The following is a 21,808-nucleotide window of genomic DNA, read 5'->3' as shown; positions in this document are numbered from 1 at the left end:
TATTGCCACAAGCTGAGAAGTAGGAACCTTTTTTTTTTCTTTTGGCTATGCAACGGGGTTAAGTGACTTGCCCAGGGTCACACAGCTAGTATGTGTTATGGGTCTGAGGCCGGATTTGAACTAAGATCCTCCTGAATCCAGGGCCAGTGCTGTATCCACTGCGCCATCTAGCTGCCCCGAGAAGTAGGAACCTTGAAGAAGACACTGGGCACTGTGTGGTTTTCATAGCTGTTTCTAATCAAAGTCAAGGACTTCAAAACAGAAAGCAGAATTTGTGAAGTGAAAAGCTGATGAAAGAAAATGAAAAGTGGCCAAGAATGAGATTTGGATTTCTGAATTATGGGGCCTAAAAAGTAGGGATGATATCTCAGGGCCAGGGATGAAATATGACTGACCAGGGTTGGTTAAAAAAGGCATTTTGTCTGGAGTCTTGCAAATCAAAAGGCTTTAAGTAAAAAGAGGGAAATACACGGAAAGCCTACATATAGCCACCAGGTTAGATATCTGGAGAGGTGTTACAATGTGGAAAGAACAGTAGTAGACATGACCAGATGAAGGTATCCAAAAAAGAATCATAGCTTTTGAGCTAAAAGGAACCTTAGAGATCATCAAGTTTAACCTTTTCATTTTACAGATAAGGAAACTGAGGCAAACAGAGGTTTAAGTACCTTATCCAGGGTCAGAGTTAGTAAGTGCCAGAGTTGAAATTGGAACCCAGGTCTTTCTGACACAAGTCAATTGCTTTTTTTCCACTACACCACAATACCTCAGACACCCAATACCATGCCTTAAGAATATAGCCTCAGTTATCTAACATAAATGCGTAAAATATAGGTAACAGACAAGTGAATTAGGCATCCTAATAAAAGTAAGCCCATTTGAACTCAAGGATATCACTGGCACCCAGTGGAAAGAGACCTATGTCTGAAATAAGTCTCAGGTCATTTCTTCTTTGAAAGGAAGGAACAAGGCTGGTTGAGGGATGGGTGGGTAGGGAGAAGCAAGTATCATTTTATTTTAAGATATGTTCATCTGAGTGTATCTAAGAATCACAGGGAGAAACAGTGGTAGGAAATACCTTATCTTGGAGCAACAGTGGAGGGAGAACAATAGGACAGAAGGAAGAAATAGATGAGTTTTTCAGAAAACCTATCAAGACTGACATGAAAACATGCTGTGGTAACAGCAGACTTCAATCCTCTGGCTATCTGTTATAGGCATTTTGCTAAAAGCAGAACAACCATTCATTTCTTGACTTAACAAAAATTAGTTACATCCTTCCAAAAAGGTAAAGAAACTGATTAGAGGATTTGCTATTGTGTACCTGAGTCTGACCCAAGTCCACACAAGCACGATTAAGAAGAGTTATTTATCAGCAATGTCATCTTCTAATAGAAAGGAATCCAATGGAATAAGATGTTTTCCTATTAATGGGGTATGTGATAGGATACGACAGATATAAAAACTAAAGTGTCTGTCGATAGTATGTTCCCTGTGTCCCGAGTGATGCACAGTTACACAGCCTTCGTGGAGCAGGGCAGGAAACAGTTGTGGAATGACCAATCTGGTGTCCTAGATCAGGAAAGGAGTGGATTCTCTGGGACTAAACCCATCAGAGTACCCAACAGAGTCAGGAAAAGCAACAGGTTTGGTAAATAACCACTGCATCCTCAAACCAAAGGAGTCTTTACATGTGCATATTTTTACAAGAACATGAACTGCTCCTAAGTCTTTGTGCCTACTTTTGTAAACACTGGTGACAAATTACAGAATTTTAATTTCCAAAAATGAAAGACAACACTGTGTGTGTGTGTGTGTGTGTGTGTGTGTGTGTGTGTGTGTGTGAGAAAAACTAGGACTCTTATCCCATTCCCCCAGAGTTTTGTCCTCAAGTTCCATCAATGGTATCAAAATTATTTTATCAATATACTAAAATAAATAACCCATAATCATGAAAACATGATACCTCTTTAAGAACCAGCACGCATTTGCCAGGTCCGACAGATTGAGGTAGCTCTGCGATTCTTCCTTTGTTCAGGTAGGGGCCTGAGAAACACCGGTGGTTGATGAAAAGCTGAGGGCAGCAGTATTTCCCATTGACAGTACCTAAAGGAAAAAAAATCAACATGGCTTCTACTTGAGGCTCACAATTTTTGCGCATCAGAGAAGAACCAGAAATCCGTGTGAATTCATTGGGCTGGCAAAGCTCCCTGAAGAAGTCATCAGACATCCTGACTGATAGGGAATCCAGAGTTAAAAAGGGAACAAGTCTCAAAAGGGAATGTTTACTCCTAGAGAGTTTTAAAGAAGACAGGGCAAAAATCAAGTGGCATGGATTCTGGTCAAAATCTTGCAGAACAACTTGGAAAATATCCACATACAGAGTTGCAAGTTTTAGAGAAAATGTCCTCCTATAAATGCAGTTATGATTTTTATGGTGCAGAGAGAGATGAACTTAAAATTAGTAGGACCTGAGCAAAGCTAAGGCATTTACTATTTATGTGATCCTGGTCACTTAACCTCTCTCAGCCTCAGCCCCCATCCAAAAATGGGGGTAATAATCGAATCTACCTCAGTGTTATTCTAATGATCAAATGAGATGATATATGTAAAGCACTTTGTAAACCCTTAATGCACTATATAAATGTTAATTACTATTGCCGTTGTTATTATTAAAAGACAAGGATAAGTCAGTTAATCTTTCTGTGCTGTAAGCTGGCATTTAAAATAAAAACAAAAAATTCTAAATCTAAAAGCTGTAAGTAAGTCCCTGGAAGAATGCCAATGGGTAAAATTTGTTTTCTGGATAATTATAAAGGACATTATTTTTTGATGTGTGTGTATGGCAAGCAAAAAGTAATAGCTCATTAGGTAAGTTTACTGCTTATCTCCAGCAAGCTCTTATAATTTGCAGATAAAATTAAGTTAATAGCTAAAGCCTGGCTGAAGAGATTCAAATCAACTCTAAATTCTGAATTACACTGATGTTTCAGTTCAAATGATTTCCAGTTGGAATGGGAAATGTTAACAGATTTTAGGAAGGCTTGTTCTCATGAAGAATTCAACGAAGGACACAAAAGGTAGAGGGTATAAATGTTATTTTCCTGCATCTAGGAAAAAGGGAGTAAAAGAACAATTATAGACTATAAAAAAGTAGCTGACATGGTTGTTCGAACCATTCTTTATACTAAACTCTACACAACTGGTAAGATTATTAAGCCGGCTTTTGCATTTACATGAAAATTCTTCAGTAGGATTAACCCTGCCAAGACCTTCACAGAAAAATAATTTTAGTAAGTCTACCCATAAAATTATGCTTTTTAATACAAAGATAGCTTCAGATAAAGGAATCCTTTCAATGTCTTGCCGCTTTTAAACTTAGGATCTTATATTTTAAGATTTCCAAGTTTCTGAATCTCAGAGACTTCACAGCTGATACTTTATTTGGACAAAAAATAGCATTCCTTAACCCAATATTACCTAATACACAACCAGCACTATTATTTTTGTAGACTAACAAAGGATAGTGTACTGTAGCATTTTCAGAAAAGTTAAGATTTCCAAAAAGACCTCATATTAATTTTTTTCCAAAGAAAAAACACCTCTCCCAGCTCCCACACCCATGAAACCTATTGCCAATTCTCACAGTCAAGCTAAAGGAATAATAAAAATAAATCAATCCAATAATCAAAGAATCTATCATTCTCTAGCAAAAATGTGTTAATAGACAAAAATTAATACAGCTACTAATCAGAAGGTGATAGAAAAGGGAAAAGGCATCATTTAACCATAGAGGAAATAAGGGAAAAAAATTTCCAAGTAATCTCTAAAGAACCAGAACCAGCTGTAAAGATGAGTGAGACATTAGGATCTACCTAAAAACTCTACCTGCTACCCAGGGCATCAAGGAACAGGACAGCAGCTAGGCCCAGTCTGGCTTTACTCACCTGTTGTGTCTGGCTGAGGAAACGAACAAAGGTCATGAGGTATTTTCTCAACAGGCACTGTGGATGGCAATCTGTTAATAAAGAACAGAACACAATAAAACCAAACAAATCTTGCTGGGGACCTCGTGCTTAATTGGGAGAACCATGCCTTCCTATTCTCTGCGTATAGTGTTCTGAAGAAGTCTAGTGCCCTGGAAAGAATACTGGCCTTGGAGTCAGAAGAGACCCGACTTCAAACCTGCCATCGACCCTTACTAGTGGCATCCCCATGAAGCAGTCGCTTAACCTGAATCTCAGTTTCCTCCTCTGTAAAATGGGAATAGTACCCGTAGAACCTACCTGAAGATCATATGAGATAACATATATTTTGTAAATCCTAAATGTGCCATATAATTGCCAACTACGATTATTAATTTCCTGCATGAGATTAAGAGAGAACCTTAAGAGGGAAACCTGTGGCCACCCTAGTGATAGCAAGAAGGAATGTTTGCATCTTGGAGCAGGGTGAGTAATAATTTCGGAAAAGTTAAATTTAGAGGAGTTGTTCACCGTCAGTGTTAATCCACAAACCATCCTGTAGGTAATAAAAGGGGCCTGTCAGCCACATGCTCTCGTTTGCTACCACAAGATTTACCACAATAAATTGGAAATGCTGGGTTGCTTCTGATAAGACACTAATTATGTCAAGTCTATTTTACATTAAGTAAAATTGACTGATTCAAATCCAAATAGAAGCCATAGACATTATCATTAATGTCAGTATTGTAAGAGCTGTTGTGGAGGGCACAATGGTGTAGTCATGTAGTAGACAGAATATGCCCCAGAATCAGGAAGACAAGGGTTCAGTCAATCAGTAAACATTTAGTAAGTGCTTACTGAGTGCCTGGCACTGTGCTAAGTGCTGGGAATACGATAAAAGACAAAAAAAAAAAACCAGTCCCTGCCCTCAAGGTGTTTACAATCTAAAGAAGGAGACAGCACACAAAAATATATACAAAGCCAACTATATACAGGATAAATAGGAAGTAAAATAAAAGCAAAAAGCATTTGAGTTAAGAGGGGTTGGGGAAGGCTTCCAGTAGAGGTGGGATTTTAGAGAGGATTTAAAGGAAGCCAGGGAGATTGGTAGGTAGAAGCTGAGGAGGGAGAGAATTCCAAACATGGGGGACAACCAAAGCTCAAAGCTAAGAAAGGGAGTGTCTTGTCTGTACAGTAGCCGGGAGTGACTGAATCTAAGAGTACAGGTTGGGGAATAAAGTGCAAGATGACCAGAAAGGAAGGAGGGGGCTAGGTTATCAAGGGTTTTGAGTGCCAAACAGAGTATTTATTATTTATCCCGGGAGGCAATACGGAGCCACTCGGGTAACTGAGTTGAGGGGGAAGGGGTTGGACCTGCGCTTGAGGAAAATCATTTTAGTGGCTGAATGAAAGATGAATTGGAGGGGAGGGAGATGTGAGGAAGGCAAACCCACCATCACACTACTGCAATAACCCAGGATTCAGACCTAGCTTCTCAAATACAGAGATGGGTCCTGTAACTTCTGAGAACTCAAGAGGCCATTCTAAGGCTAGAAACTGAAGAACAGAATCTGAAGTGATAGAGGAAGCTTCCTAATTTGGAGTTTCCCATACTGATCAAATCAAAGGTCAAGTTAAAAAAAAAAGCCACACTTGTAGAACACTTGGAAGAACCTTGTGGGTTCCCCTATAGGGAAGATGAAGACTTGGGGAATATTTCGTTGGTGGTGTTTTTTGGTTAAAGGCTATTCATGCTCTTAAGTGAAATAAATGGCAGTATATGATTACATTGAACTGAGAATTTTCAAAGCATCTCTCTGGGTAATTTTTTTCTTTACTACCTTTGCAGGAACATTGAGCCCTAAATGTGGGAAAACTATTTAACATCTCTTCACGTCAATTACCTGCAAAATAAAATGGGAATGGCAAAATGAATCTATTTTATAGGGCTTAGTAAAAAATAACTAATCAATAATACTGTAAAACCTATTATGAAACATAATGTTATGAAACTGCTTTAAAATTGGGACATAAAGACACAGATTGAGTATATGATCATGTTTCACACACTTCAATTACAATTATTCAATGGCTTATTAAAAACTCCTACGGATAATTTTGCTAGCACAGGAAATAGTCCCTTCACCCTTTACCTAAATATCCCAATGACTATCAAGAAAAAAGGGCCATGAAGGCCAGGCATCTCCCTTATTCCAGTTATATTCTTCTAACAATTACCTCCAACAAAAATAGTTGAGGGAAATAAAACATGTATTAGCAACAGAACACTTTGCCTATACAGGGTGTCCCAAACTCTTACTGAAGTTTTAAGCTTTTGTAGCTTAAGATGGAGGTAAACAAATATTCCCACCATTCGTTAGATTGTAAGCTCTTTGAGGGCAGGGACTATCTTTCACCTATTTTTGTATCCCCAGAACTTCTCACAGTGCCTGGTACAAAGTAGGCACTTAATAAATATTGACTGAAATATTTTTTAAAGCACTTACACAACTTGTATCTCCTGCCTCCCTTTTTTTTGACCATAATTGTCATTTCATCAATGTGGGAAACCTAGCTGGTGTGGAAGGTCCCTCCACAGATAAATACTGGCAGTGTACCTGTAACTTAGAGCCTTAGAGCTGACCAGGGCACTAAGAGGTACCATGACTTACCCATGGTCACACAGCTAGAATGTTTCAAAGGTAAACCTTGGACCAGATCCTCTTAACTCAGAGACCAGTTCTTTGTCTGCCATGTCATACTGCTTGTCATGCCACCCCATTAATAATAAAAAGAATTCTGATACCAAAAAACAGGGACTGTTTTTTTGTCTTTTATCATATTCCCAGCACTTAGCACAGTGCCAGGCACTCAGTAAGCACTTACTAAATGTTTACTGATTGACTGAACCCTTGTCTTCCTGATTCTGGGGCATATTCTGTCTACTACATGACTACACCATTGTGCCCTCCACAACAGCTCTTACAATACTGACATTAATGATAATGTCTATGGCTTCTATTTGGATTTGAATCAGTCAATTTTACTTAATGTAAAATAGACTTGACATAATTAGTGTCTTATCAGAAGCAACCCAGCATTTCCAATTTATTGTAGTAAATCTTGTGGTAGCAAACAAGAGCATGTGGCTGACAGGCCCCTTTTATTACCTACAGGATGGTTTGTGGATTAACACTGACGGTGAACAACTCCTCTAAATTTAACTTTTCCGAAATTATTACTCACCCTGCTCCAAGATGCAAACATTCCTTCTTGCTATCACTAGGGTGGCCACAGGTTTCCCTCTTAAGGTTCTCTCTTAATCTCATGCAGGCCAAATTTACTCTATTCGAACCAATTATTGCAAATGATCTCTGCTATTCTTTTTTTTTTCCAGAACTGCGATATTGCACAGAACTGATGTTTTAAAAATATATGACATTTTACTTGGAAAAAGAAATGAAACAATGAGAGGAAAAGAAACTTTGAAGCCTGATTTGAAATGTGACCTGGTGAGTGAAGAAATGTACTTTTGGCCTCTCTCAATAAGCCCATAATGCAAAGCATACTGTTTCCATTGTTTTGACCTTTCCCCTCTGCAGATCCCATAAAATACTTTGTGTTCCAGCTCTCTAATATAAACTCTCTAATGTATTTATTACATAGTACTTTGAACCACAGCTGTATCTCATAGGCCTCTACTATACTGTAAGACCCATGAGGACAGGAGCCATGTCTTACCTAAACTTTGTACCTATCACTGCACCTACATTATTATACACACATGAAGCATTTCGTATTCATTTAACTGAGTTCTGGGAAAAAGAAAACCTTAAATTATTAGAGGAACATGGCAGGGCTTGCTTTCAACTGTCTATTTCAAGAAATTCAACTGAACAGATGTTCAACAACTACTATGTACCAGGAAGCGTGCTAGGACTGGGGATGTGTAGCTCAGAAATCATAGTCTTTGTGCTCAGAGTTTAACATTATTACTATGTTTAAAAATATTCAGTATTACTTATTCAATATTCAGAGAGTCATTTCACAAGTAAAAGGCATGGAGGTGCTACTGGTCATCCATCCTTGTTTAGTATAATCAGCCACTTTGGTGGCTGACTTTAAAAGTTATCAGATTGTAAGCTTTTTGAACAAAACAAAGACCGAGAAACTTGATTATATGAGGTACAGAAAGCAAGGACGATACTGTAATGATGCTGAGACTGTGAGATAGATGTTGGTCTTTCTGTCATGGTCAAGTAACTGCTACCGATGCTCAAATTGAAGGCTTGTCTCCCTTCTACAATGGAAACTGAAAAGGACTTAAAGGATGGTCCTTTGTGCTCCAGGTTATCAGAGAGAATGAAGTGATCCTATGAAGGATGAAAAGGAGCTTCCAGTCTGGAAACAAACGAACCGAAAAAACCCTCAAAAGGCAAGGGGAAATTCTGAACTCTTTCAGGAGGTAAGAGGAAGAAAGATAGAGAGAGAGAAGGAAGAACACTGAGTATCTGGAGAGAAATAAAAGATAGTTCTCTCTGAAAGAGCAGGGAGCTAGATGCTCTTCAGAAAGAAGGAGCTGCTTATCTTCCGAAGAATCATGATGTGGAAGAGGTCTAAGTGCATCTCATCTAGTGAAGGTCAGAGGAAGAAGAAATGAGTTACGTATGAAGAGAACTCTGTCCATCTGCTCCAACAGGAAGGAGCTCCACTGTCTTCTCAGGACATGTATTCAGGAAGGGACCAGGAACTGTCCAAGCATCATCAGACTTACTGACAACTACCCACTTTGAATGATTCGTGATAATGCCAAACCCTACAAAAATTCTAGACCATGAATTTTAGGCCAGGAACCAAAGACCTTAAGAAGGAGGATAAGATTTTCCCTCCCAATCACTGTTGGCAAAGACTTTAGGAGAGAATGGTGGATTTGGAAAATGGTAACTGATAAATGGATTTGGGTTTCTGGACCATGGCTAAAAAGAGAATTAACAGCATCTTGGAGAGGGATGAAGGGTTATCTAGCAAGGCCTAGTTTCTTAAGAAAATGTATCTACCTGGAGTTTTAGAAGTCTAATGAAGGAACAAGGATAAGAATTAGATTTGTGATTTTGTTTACATGGGGAACAACTCCCAGCTGAGGGAATTTCTCCTACCACTGAAGGCTGGCACCTTCTCTACAATTCATAGTTTTATAGAATTATCTCAGGCACGGAAGGGCTGGAGGACTAACCCAGAGTCATACAGTCATAAACTGGCAAGATCTGTACACCTCATCATGGCTCTGAGGCTGGCTCTCAACCACGTCTCTCCTACTATAAGGGCTTTAAACTGAAAAACTGTGAGCTAAATGAATGAGCATTAGCATCTGTTCTGCCATTGCTCCCAAAGATCCAGCAGCTTTTACTATCTGCCCTGCTGCTATGTCCTCCAGACTCCAGATTACTGACATCTGACCCTAATGACTCTTCAGATTTGTCATTTGTCCTACTGCTACAATTTAAACAATAGCTAACATTCATATAGCACTTACTATAGGCTAGGCACTGTGAAAATATTATGTCATTTAATCTTCACAACAATCCTAAGGGACAGATGTTGTTATTACCCCTATTTTGCAGATGAGGAAACTCAGGCAGACACAAATTAAGTGACTTGACCAGAGTCATACAGCTATTAAGTGTCTGAGGCTAGATTTAAACTCAGGTCTTCCTGACTATCTACTGCACCACCTGGTGGTCCCTCTCAGCAGCAAAACCCTCCTAGATGTACATATTATCTCCCATAATTTGAATGTGAACTCCTTCACACTGTCAAATTTGTCCATTTCATCCCAAAATTTCATAGGGGGTCCACCCAAAGGCTAAGGGCCTTCCTCCTGGGTACCCCTGGAGCATTCTGACTACCCACCTGTCATCCTGTGTTCTTGCCACATGACCAGCTCATCTTCTCTTCCTAACATGCATCTCTTCAGAGTTCATCACTGGCTCTATACTGGGTATAGCCTGTGTATATTTATCACAGGCCTCCTGGCTACCTTATGCGATACTCATTTTTAGTTCTTCTTAGGAAAGAGGATGTCGTGTGTTGCTGCCACAGGGTAACACCAGTAAAAGGTTGGTATTTAAAATATCGTCTTTTGCCTTCATGGGAAGCCTGGGGTAGGATCAGTAAAAGAAGTCTACAGTTTCCCCATAGCAACTCTTCTTGTTCAATTCTAGGGCTCAATTGACAACATGTTTATCAGAATTATGGATGTCACAAAGCTAGAAAGGCTAGCTAACACACTGGCTAACAGTCAGGATCCACAAAAGATCCCAGCAGGTGAACAAGATGAAATGGAATAGGGTAAAATGGAAATCTTAACACTTGGGTCCCAAAGAAAATCTACTTTACACATACAACACACACATGCTGCACGGCTAGACTACTCAATGTGATAAGAACTGGGAGGCTCAAAGGTGTGAAACAGAAGGTACCTAATGAGGTCCCTAACAACTCGGGGATCCTATCATTCCACATGCATAGGGCCTGGGTTTTTTGTTTAAAATATTCTAGATCCTGAAGAGCCTAGCCCTAGCAGAATGTTTTTCACTAGCAAGTTAATTAGCAGGTACCAAATAAATGAAGGAGAAGATGTGGTACTAGATTGGTCATTTTACTAGCGCTCTAGCAACTTCAGTTCAACTGCTTCTTACAACATCCCTCATAGGAAGAAATATCGATAGTGTGGTTTGGCAGGGGGTGGGGGAGTGGGGGGGGTCACTTACTGTTTTTCTGGTTGTACGACTGCAATCTTTCTCTTCTTTTGTACTAGAAAGCAGGCAAAAAGAAAAAAACTCCATTATTCTGACATTCAAGCAACTGTATCTATTATAAAAATCTAAGGTCCTTAAGTTAGCATTTTTAAAAGAGAATGGCTGCAATCATACATTAATTTTTTTTCATATAAAATAAGTTATTAACTCATCAGAAACATATTCTAAAATAGGACAGAATACATTTAATGTTATCATTGCATAGTGTGCTACATTTTGAATGTTCTTTTAAGAAAAGTCAGTGGAAAAACTCACTCACTCACTCATATTATACCATGCAGAAACATACTGTTTGTTGCAAGCATGATTCACCCAGACTGATTTTGTTTCCTATAAAAACTGTAAAGTTTGAATACTTTTGCTACCGTACTATAATCTCTGTTAGGTATGATTTTTAACTAAAACATATCTTTCTCTTTAAAAGAGACTGGTTGATAATACACTGTAAATTTGGTTGTCAAATATTAACATAAATGGACTGATTTTTTTTTTCTCATTTGAGGTATTTTCCTGCAAACAACCCATTTCAGTTAGATTTATTACTGTCTATTCTTCACCTTAATAAAATTAGTCCATCACTTCCTGGCACTTATTAATTTTGGCATAAACTAACTACATCTCCGCCTAAATAAACAGGAATTCCAACATATTAAAAGCTGTGAAAATTGGAGAAAAGTATAACATACTTTGGATTATTAATTATAAATCTTTTTTTGTGGTCTGCACCTCTGATGTCAGTGATATAGGGAGTTCTTGGTGTATCAACTCCATCTCTCAATACAGCATTACACCTTCTTTGCGATTAGAAACTCTCTAGCTTTAGAGAGGTTAAGTGATTTATACAGGGTCACAAAGGCAGTGTATGTTGAAGGCTAAAGTTGAATCCCTTTCTTCTGGATCGCCAGCCTTCTACCCAGTTTACTATATTGTGAGAGGCAGTGTCATTCAAGGGAAAGAGGACTGGTTCTGGAATTTAAAAACTTGGATTCAAATCCTGCCTCTGCTACTTATCACTAAGGAATCTAGTCATCAGGTTCTTCAGCTTTCAAATGAGTGTTGGCCTAGAAAACCTCAGAGGTTCCTTCCAGATCTGCATCTATGATCTTATGATCCTGTTATCCTAAATGTTAATTTATTTGTAAGAAATGAAATTGATAGTAACAAGGCAGGATCTGGAGATGATTAAAATAATCAATGAAACTTCACTTATTTTAATACTTAGTGTTCAGTGTCCATTACCAAAAATTACCATAAACTTTGTGAAATTCCAGATTCACTGAGTGACCCAGAATAACTTATAACAATCAATGGCCGTTAATAATATTAGGGAATGCAACACTAACACGGAAGGTTGCAATGATGGGAGAATACTATCACATTCAACTTTCATTTATGAAGCCTCTCCACTCAGAAAAATTCAAGTCTTTTACTCTCACAGAGGAAAATCAGCTAAACACACCAAATTCAGTGAGAATTTAAAATGTGGATCAAGTCAGTGACAGAGCTGGTACTGGTGAAATCTGAGACTGTCTATAAAGGCAAAGCTTTAGAAGTGACGTGAGAAATCTCCATCACTCTGGCAAAAACACCAGCTGTTGGGGATGAACTGGTTCTTCTCATTGCACTCCAGCAAGGTGGTGGGCCTGCAAGTGGTGGCAGTGGAGTTTCTCAGATGGGAATGGGAGGAAATTCAAAAGCCCCTTCATAATCCGTATTTCTTTAGTCTCCACGCTTAACTGCCCCTAACCATTAACCATTCACTGCAATCGCTCTGTCTCAAGCCCTCATTATCTCTCACCTGCAGTACTAACTGATCTTCTGCAGCCAGATTTCCTCTTTTCACACTGTGGCTCACACAATCTTCCCACCGCACCAGTGTGATCCCAGCACACCTCTAACTAACCCAGTGCCTCCTAATGCCCAGGGAAGAAAGTGTCAATCCCTTATCTTGTTACAAGAGCCTCTATATACAATCACCAAAAAATCTGACCAGCCCTAGCTCACACTATTTCCCTTTACATACTCCACGTTGCAGCTACATGTAACTTCTCTCTGTAGCCTTTATTCTCATTCCTCTGTTATCTCCAAATCCGTGCTGTTTGCCATTTGCCTCCCCCACCCACACAGACTATCTTCTAACACTGATCCCCAGCTAGGTTCTTTCTCCAACTCAGCTGCCACATTCTCAATGAAGTCTTTGCCAGGCCCTCTCCTTCCCAAGGGATCTTCCCAGCAGTTAAATTTCTCATAGCTCCTTGACCAGACATCTCGTTTTCAGTAACTACATTTGTCTTATAACATTCTTATTTAACCCCATTAGAGGGCACCTTACTTAAATCTCAGTGAGCAGATAGGTAGTAGCAGATCTTTCTTTAGATGCCTGCTGCACGTAGTAGACAGCTGATAAACATTCATTGAATTGGGTCTACTTCTATTTTCAAGAACCTCTAAAAATGAAGATTCCCTGACAACTTTCAGTGACATATTCACATACCTAAAAATCGGCCCTGGGAAAGATAATGAAATTATGGCCCACTTGGAGACAAGAAGCCAACTCTTTAAAAAAGGACTCAGCATTCAGTCTCTGAGTGTAGCAACATTTGGGAAGGTTTTGATAATAATGCGTTAAGTAAGGTGTTCTGAACTTCGGATACAGAAAGTCTGATAGAAAAAGAAGTTATTGGCCACCATTTGACATTTATCATCCGGCTTGTAACTGCACCCTAAAGACCACCTGAGATTTCCATTCACCTATAGGAACAATCCTGCCTGTGTTGTCTCCTCCATTAAAATGTGAGCTATTTGACTCCAGGCACTATTTCTACTTTTTAGTTTTTTATCACAGAGAGAGTGGGCCCAGAGGAGGTAGGTAATTTTGTCAAGGTTGTAAAAACTAGTTAGTAGTATTTGAGGAAGCCAAATGGTATAGTGGGTGATAACATTAAACTTGGACTCAGGAAAGATTCGAGTTCAAATCCCTTCTCAGACAATAACAAGCTGTGTGACTCTGGGCAAGTCACTTCATCTTTCTTAGTTAGCCTTAGTTTTTTCATCTGTAAAATGGGAGTAATAGCATTTATCTCACTGGGTTGTCATGAGGATTCAATCAGATATGTAAAGTACTTTGCAAACCGTAAAGTGCTATAGAAATGCGACCTATTAGTAGTAGTAATAGAAGTAGTAGAATTGGACCTACAATCCATTTCTGGCTAGAAAAAGGTTGAAGTGAGGACCTCTGATAAGGAGAACCAATGCAGTAAATCCGGAACCTGGACCTCTGGAATATCTTTTTTATTTCCTTACTAGTCATGAACTTTCATTCTATTCATATATCTAATAGGTAAGTTTTCCATGTTTCTCTAACATGTTTATAAAACATAGCCTTTATAACTAGGTCAAATATGCATTTGGAGCTTATCTTAGCATAATATGTGAAGTAATGGTCTAAATCCAATTTCTTCCCTATTGCCCTTTCCAAAATGTGTCTATCATGCTCAAACTTTCCCTCACTGCCAGACTTCCACTTGGTATGAGAAGCTCAGTACATGGGAAAAGCACACACACACACACACACACACACACACACACACACACACACACTGACGATGGTGACAATAATTCTTGGGCACTTTACAGCAATATTGTATACATGTTCCATCTATAATGTAATGATCTTTTGCTCACGAAAGATTTTTAAAGTTAACATACATACGCTGCAGATAGTTGTGCATGTTTAATATATTTGAAAATACAGGAAACACAATAAATAAATCAATGCCATCTTTGCTGTGCATACAAACTTCTACTATGGTTGTGGAGAAGGAAAGGAGGGAGGGAGGGATGAAGGGATGAACATGTATTAAGTGCCAACTATATAATAAATGTTCTTAAAATTATTAAGTGCCTACTATATACCTATTATATACTACTATATACCAAAGGCAGCTAGGTGGCACAGTGGCTAGAGAGCCAGGTCTGGAGTCAAAAAGACTCATTTTCTCGACTTAGTCTTAGATACTTCTTATTGTGTGAATGTGGGCAAGTCATTTAATCCTGTTTGCCTCAGTTCCATATCTGTAAAATGAGCTGGCAAAGGAGACTGCAAACCACTTCAGTATCTTTGCCAAGAAAACCCCAAATAGGGTCACAAACAGTCAGACATAAATGAAATGCTCACCAACATTATCTCATTTGATCCTCATAACAGTTCTGGGAAATAGGTGTTGTTATTATCCCCACTTTATAATTGAGAAACTGAGGATGATAGAGGTTAAGTGACTTCACTCAGCTAAGAATTGTCTGAGGCTGGCCTTGAACTCCAGACCTACCACTCTATCCACTTCAATAGCCAGATGCCTCTTTGCACTTCTGAAATGGCCAAGTGTCATCAATGTGAACTTTTTTTTTCCAGGAAGTTCCTGACTAATTTGTATAGAATATGAAGGGGCATGGCAGAAGAGAAAGACTATTGAACCAGGAATCAGAGAAGACCTGGTTTCTAGGCCTGACTGTCATTTACTAGCTGTGTGATTTCAGCAAGCTATTCAACCTCTCTGGGCCACCATTCCCTCATTCAGTCAAAAGAGGAAACTGAACTACATCTCCAATGTCCCCTCCATGCTTGAACAATGTTAATTCTCTGACCTCTGAAAGGCATGGAAAGCATGCTGGGAATGACAAAAAAGTTTATATTTTCTTTAGATTTTTTTAAGGCAATTCTAACATGCCACTTCAGCATGAATCCTTAGCCAAAATCAAGTATCCTTGAATTGATGAAAATAATAGTTTTCAAGTTATTTCACTTTTGTAGTAAATCTCTTTAAGATTTCTTGTAGCATTCTTTGAGAAATTAAACACAATGCTCTGCAATGTATGTGCTGTTATGGAACACAAAGGGCAGGAACAAAAAGCAGGATTAAATTGTCTCAATTTTGACACAGCTGAATATGTTGAAACAAACCAGTCTCCCCATGTCCAAGAATGACAAATCTTATTGATGATTCAGTGTTAAGCATTTTGACTAACCAACTGTTTACAATAAGAAAGTAAATCATTGCAACCAATTATGAATCTTTTAGAGAAAACCTGGTGAGAAAAATTCTCCCCTTCCCAACAGCAACAATGTAAAAATATGAAATAATGACATAGATTTCATTCAGAACCTTTCAAATCTACAAACTGGACAGAGAGACTAATGACAGTAAACATGTAGTGAGAACGTCTGGTGTCCACGTAATTTTTTAATATTTGTAAAAGCACTTGGCTCAGTGCCTAGCACATAGTAGGTGTTGATAAGTGCAACCTATTCCTTTTCCTCCAACCTGACCCTACCATTTCCAACTTGTGAAATAATTACTGCTTGATGTTATAGGGATGAATAAAAAAAAAGGGAATTCTTTAGCTCTCTGGGAAATCAACTGACGGTAATTCACGGTATGATAACTACTTCAAAATTGGGATGAGCTTCTATCACATAACTAGGCATACTGACTATACTTACAAACTGCTTTATGTGGTGGAGTTAAGGGATAAGCATTTGCTTCACACCAGCCAACTGGGAAGATGTCCATAGACTCTACATCAACAATGTACTCTGGAACAGGAGGCTGCAAGCCTATAGGGGAAAGAGGCAGTGTCATTAATTACACAAATTTAAACATTCCTCACCAGTAAGAGAAATGAAGTTATAAAAAATAACAGTATCTGAAGAAATGGGCTCCTCAAAGGACTAGGTAATACAAATCCTTCACAATGTCAAAAAAAAAAAGTTACTAGGCTTAATTTGGCAGATAATTCCTGTTTTTATCAGGAATGATTGCACGGATCCAGTTCACCATTCATCTACATTAGAAACACTGACATGAAAATGTTATCATTTATAATACATAGAGAGTTCAATTGTAACATAATTGTCCTGATAACCAGTTGCTCTAAATTTCTTCTAGACAAAGCTGTTGGGAAATAATTTACTTGCTTGGCATGCTACATGGATACCACTTTAAACGGATCCTCATATTTAAAAAAAAAACATTTTTGACATTTATCTACACTGAATAATGTCATAATTCTAATGGGGTAGGCAAAGAAATTATGAGGCCATCATCTCTTCTTCTTTTTCCTTTTGGGAAACCCTATGGAGAATCAATAAGATCATTTAACAACCTTCAATCTCAGTTTACATAGTTACAATTGCTATTTCATTTATTATTTGTGGCATAGTTGTAGCATCCTTTCATTTTCATATTGGCAAAATATGCCATAGGAAATATCATCACTGAATGGCTGGATCTTAGAGTTAGAAGGGCCATCAGAAATCACAAGATTATGGGGTAGAGTCTAACAGATCAGGATTGAAACATCCCAAATAAATCATCAACTAATCACTGTCTGTAGATGTCCAGTGATGGCAAATGCACCACCTTCTATTGCAGCCCATTCCACTTTTGAACAGCTCTAATCGTTAAGAAGCTTCTTCTCATATTGAGGACCAATGCCTTCTTTAATTTTCACCAGTTGCTACTATTCCTTCCATTCGAGACCTCTTATCCAGTCCTTCAAATAACTAAAAGACAAGTATTGTGTACACCACCCCGAAAATCTTCTCTTCTCCAAGGTAAATAAAGACTGTCCTCCAGTGATCTGGCACCCCTGTGGCATCAGAACTAACTATATTACATAAAGAAACTCGCAGTTTCAGATTCTGCTCTGTAGAAACCATCCTGCAAAAATGCATGTGAGAGAGTTCTAAGGTAGGGTAGTTAGTTTAGGCTTTTTAAAGCAACACTCACAGAAATGACCCACTAACGACATACATGAACTCTATAGTTCACTCCTGGAAACTAATTGAAAACTATTTACATTAATTAAAAAATGAGATTAGTGGGGTTTAATGGTATGACCAGAAAGAGGAGAAAAGAAGAATTAGATCTCCTTGTCACTTCAATGCAAACAAAAGACATAATTCCAGAATCTCACTACTCTTTCCCAGTTAATCTAGGAAAGACACCATAATAAAAAAAAATTTTTTTTGGACAAATCCTACCCAATAAAACCTGTTCAATTCTCTCCCTGAGGCCCTCAGATAGAAGCTGCAGGTATGTGCATAGACTGGCAACAGAATATCAACTTTGTTATTATTATACCTAGCTGACTATCTACTATTATTCTTTTCTATTCCAACCAAGAACGTTAAGATTTAAGGCTGAAATTAAATAATAAAAATTAATAAAGCCAATCCTAACACAGAAAAGACAATATCTCAAGAGAAATGCTAACTTATCACAATGACTGAAGTCACTTAATAAATTCTTGATTTGTGGTCTGCCGTTTCACTGATATACAAAAGCAGGTTTGTGTAACAATGACTTCTTACAGGATTCTTAACTACCTCATCCTGTTTCACAATGGTAATTTTGCTTAGTTATGAAATGAGGGTAACAGTTGGGAAAGTTCAGTGACTAAGGGGAAATCTATGTCAAGTAGATTACTGGTAAAACAAGTTGAGTATTTAGTAGATTTTTTTTTCAAATCAATAATCATCTTCCAGAATGCCCATATAGAATACTTGGACAGAATCCCAGTGAATCTTGGACCACAGATCTGAAGATAAGAGTTCTAAAAATAGCTAGGTGACTGAGTCACTAACTCAAACCACTTAATCATTCTGTGTTTCAGTTTCTCCAATGAAATGAAAATGATATGGTGAAAGTCCATTATAACATGCTTATGATTATACTCACTCTACTATACCGTGAATTAAATGATACCCCCTCCCCCAAACCAGATAACTATATGAAGGAAATGCCTAACATAACAATAATAACTTGATAACCTATAAAAAAGTGCTATTCTTACTTCCAAATATTCATATAAGTATTTCCATCCATTTGTTTCCTACCTTTGATTCACTACAAAATAGATGGTTTGAAGACTGAATACATCAAGCAGTCAATTAACAAGAATTCATTAAGCACACCAGAACTAAATCAGCCTTTGCTCTGTAGGAACAGGGACTTCTAGAACATTTTCACAGACAAAAATACATAAGACTGATGCAAAATAAATGCATGGTGACTGGAGATGGGAGGAGAGCCTCTTGAAGGAGGCAGTAGCCACTAGACCTGATCCAAGCAGGCAGCCATCGGTTTCCTTAGGCAGAGGTAAGGAAGGAAGGAATTCCATGGGAGTAGGGACCTATTCGAAGGTACGAAAGTGGGAGATGGGTAAAGCATGTATGGAACAGCAAGTATGTCAGTGAAGCTGAGTGCAGAGTACGTGAGGGGGAGTAATGTATAATCAGTCTGGAAATACAGGTTCGAGACAGACTGTGAAAGGCTTTAAATACATCACTTAGCAGAGCATGTGCTCTTAACCTAGAGTTAAATAAAGCTACTGACATAGATAAAATCACTCTGAAATATGAGTCAGGTCCTCATATCTACATATATACATTACCATTATTATTAGTTACCGTGAACTTTCAATTTGTTCTCAAAGGCACAAAATTATTATAATTATCTTTCAACTCTGACTTTCTTTGCTCAAGTCTGCCATAATTTGATGGGCGTGTAAGTTTAAGCAAAAGAACAGGTTTTCTAGAGCATATTTTTTCAACAAAGAGCACTGATTAAAAAATCATTCCAGTCCAATATCTAATTCAGTTGGCAAAAAAACAGTATCAAATAATGAATCAAAAAATGCCTGTAAGTGAAGCAACTGCCCAAACAACTGGTCTAAATTAATGATACCAAGATGGAGAAGTGACTCTTGCTACACTGAAAATCCCAAAGGTGGTCAGTAAGGTAAACTCTTCAATGTCTTTTCTCCTTATAGAAACTGTTTATCTTCTTATCCTCAGGAAGACACTGCTAAAGGGATTTAAAAGAATAATGTAAACACTGCTTGCTTCGGTATTCATTAACCACCAATGTCCAGTTGTTTGATTGATCTATACGACCAAATCTGTACTTTCCTACAAGTAAGATGTACTATGATCAAAGGATTTTACATTAAAGGCAACCTTTGTGGGCAACCAAGAATGGGTTTATATCCTACTCTCCACTCGATTTTTTTTTCTAATCTTATCACTGAATCAACCATTTAGAGTTTTACTATCTGTATTTATTTTTCTGTGTCACACTGAATCTTTACACAAAAAAGGATTTCATTATGGTCACTCTATATATGTTAAGGCCACCTTCCTTTAGCTCTAAAAACCAAGCCCTTTAAGCTACATACCCATGAGTCACTCAATAAATAATAACTGAGGAAAAGTTCTATTTCTTTTATGTAAATGCTCATTTAAAGGTCAGATTAATGAAGGCCAAATTACCTTCAGGAAGTAAAGTAAGGCCCTTCCTGAAGTGATGGGGCCACTTCCCTCTTAATAGGATAAAAATAATAAAAAATCTAAGAATATTTTCTGATGCAAGAGCTATATAAATGATCTTGCTAATTGCTATGGTACATTTTTAGACCTTAAAATAGTTCTATTCTTTGACATGGGAGGGGAGGGGGCTATGTCCTCAGATCAGCTGATATTTTCAACTTCCAAAAAAGCTCTAATTGCCCTTCCAAACGCAATCAGAGCATCATGGTATCATTCAAAACAACTCAGGATGAGAACAGAATTCAGTCTAGTTCTATTCAGGAAGTAATTCAAGTAATACTAGAGCAAAAAAAAAAAAAGACAGCTCTGTATCCTTTTCAGGCATCTGTTAAGCTGCAATTATGAGCCAGGCCCTTCGCTAGGTCTTGGGGATACAAAGGTACAAATAAAAGAGGACTCCCTGCCTTCAGAGAGTTCATATTTTTTCTCTGTTGTACATTCCTCTGAGGGACAATTCACATGACAGTATGAGACTATAATATTCAAGAAAGCTGCCATAGCGAGAGCAGAAACATGTGAGAGGCAGAGATGATTAAGAAGCAACTTCAAGGGGAAAATAGACAAGGGTTATCACATCCATTTAGAGTCACGAAATTTAGAGCTGAAAGGGACCTTAGACACCATTGAGTAAAATCTCCTCCTACTTACTGATGAGAGAAAGGTAGGTCAGATGGGTAAAGGGGCTTGCCTATGACCCCACAGCAAGTTAGTGATAGCACTGGGACAAGAAGCTGGGTCTCCTGACTCCTTGGTTCAATGCTTTTTTAATTATTCCACAATCTTCTCCTCCTTATAAATCAGTTCAAAAATCAATCTGGGATGAATAAAAGCTGTTAATTTAATTTCAGCTTCTAGCTTTATTCTTTACTTTCTTGGAAACCAAAGGGAGCTCCAAATGTGCATATGTTCAGCAAAAGTAGATGCAAAGGAATGAGAAAACAAAACAGTAAAAAGTTGTCCTGCAAAATGGAATCATTTCATCCTCTTGCCTTGCTCTAGCACTCCCCAACAGTTATAAGTACAAGCGTATATTTTGTTGTTTCTTGCTCTAAAGACCATGCTTTCCTCAGACCTCTATATGACATATTGGGAACTATGGAGTCAACAGGAGGAAGAAAAAATATGGGAGAATCAAAGGAAACTTTCATCAAAAGAAAATGCTTTAGGTAGAAAAATGATAAAAGGGAACAACCATACTAACCCTCTTAGCAGAGGTGACAGCAGAATCCGAAAAGGGGTGGGAATGAAAAAAAGGGAGAAATGAGAAAGGTAATTACTACTAATAAAAACGGGTATAATACATGTCATACAAAAGTATATAATTAGTTATACTGAATGCATTTAACTTCATCAACTAGTTGCCTGCCAAACAGGTTAGTTTAACAGGCATGTAATGTCTTGCATTATTAGTTTATTAAAAGAAAAAAAAATCTTCATTTTTGTTTTAGGTAACTCTAAAAAATACGATGTAACTGCCCGACTTACTCACATTCCAAGATCCTGTGCACTCCATTCATCAAACATGTTAGTGATGAAAGTAAGGGAAGAAGGACATACAATCCTGACTTTTGGTTGTATAGATTCCAGACTCTCTGAATGTCATCAATACATGGATTCTGCCTTGCAGTCATACATGT

At 38.0% G+C, this 21,808-nt stretch overlaps 1 protein-coding gene across 3 annotated transcripts in view; it reads right to left on the bottom strand.

The window, feature by feature from the left end:
• The window catches only part of SFMBT2 (Scm like with four mbt domains 2), a 302,167-nt gene that overhangs the window by 52,967 nt on the left and 227,392 nt on the right, over nt 1-21,808 (bottom strand). For all 3 annotated transcript variants that reach the window (XM_020965056.2, XM_020965057.2, XM_078154929.1), the window contains 4 exons: nt 16,284-16,397; nt 10,736-10,778; nt 3,948-4,018; nt 1,967-2,106 (listed from right to left, as the gene is read on the bottom strand). In XM_020965056.2, coding sequence (XP_020820715.1) covers nt 1,967-2,106; nt 3,948-4,018; nt 10,736-10,778; nt 16,284-16,397 — 368 coding nt within the window. The remainder of the gene's footprint in view (nt 1-1,966; nt 2,107-3,947; nt 4,019-10,735; nt 10,779-16,283; nt 16,398-21,808) is intronic.

The sequence above is a fragment of the Phascolarctos cinereus genome, unplaced genomic scaffold, assembly GCF_003287225.1.
Source record: "Phascolarctos cinereus isolate Bilbo 61053 unplaced genomic scaffold, phaCin_HiC Scaffold_1;HRSCAF=81, whole genome shotgun sequence".
NCBI classification, from domain to species: domain Eukaryota; kingdom Metazoa; phylum Chordata; class Mammalia; order Diprotodontia; family Phascolarctidae; genus Phascolarctos; species Phascolarctos cinereus.
This window is presented reverse-complemented; position numbering and strand designations above follow the sequence as displayed.